At 60.8% G+C, this 337-nt stretch overlaps 1 protein-coding gene across 1 annotated transcript in view; it reads right to left on the bottom strand.

Annotated features, from left to right (window-relative positions):
* The window catches only part of LOC104279235 (plasma membrane calcium-transporting ATPase 1-like), a gene marked incomplete at both ends in the record, with an annotated part of 19664 nt that overhangs the window by 16236 nt on the left and 3091 nt on the right, over positions 1–337 (bottom strand). The window contains 1 exon segment of the mRNA XM_009876441.1: positions 190–225. Coding sequence (XP_009874743.1) covers positions 190–225 — 36 coding nt within the window.

The following is a 337-nucleotide window of genomic DNA, read 5'->3' on the forward strand; positions in this document are numbered from 1 at the left end:
GCGGGGGGCAATCGCGGTGCTGGGCTGGGGCCGCCGGCCGAGGGACCATTGCACCCTCTCCCAGGACAACGAGGCGAGAGTCCCGCCGGAGCAGCAAAGAGCACAGACTGATGAGAAGAAGGAAGGAAGGAAGGAGGAATGCTCAGTAGTTAGTGTGGTGCTGGTTCAAAGGATGGAGAGGCTGGTTACCTTTGTTGCGATTTTCGGGGGCTCCGCTTTTTTTACCTGTTCAAAGAGAAAAAGGGTGGAGGGCTCAGCACACATGGACCCACGCTCACCGTCCGGCTGGTGGGACGGTCCCGCTCTGAGGGGTCACGAACCGCTCCAGCGGCATCCG

This window comes from Apaloderma vittatum, unplaced genomic scaffold (genome assembly GCF_000703405.1).
Source record: "Apaloderma vittatum isolate BGI_N311 unplaced genomic scaffold, ASM70340v1 scaffold22519, whole genome shotgun sequence".
Taxonomy (NCBI): Eukaryota; Metazoa; Chordata; class Aves; order Trogoniformes; family Trogonidae; genus Apaloderma; species Apaloderma vittatum.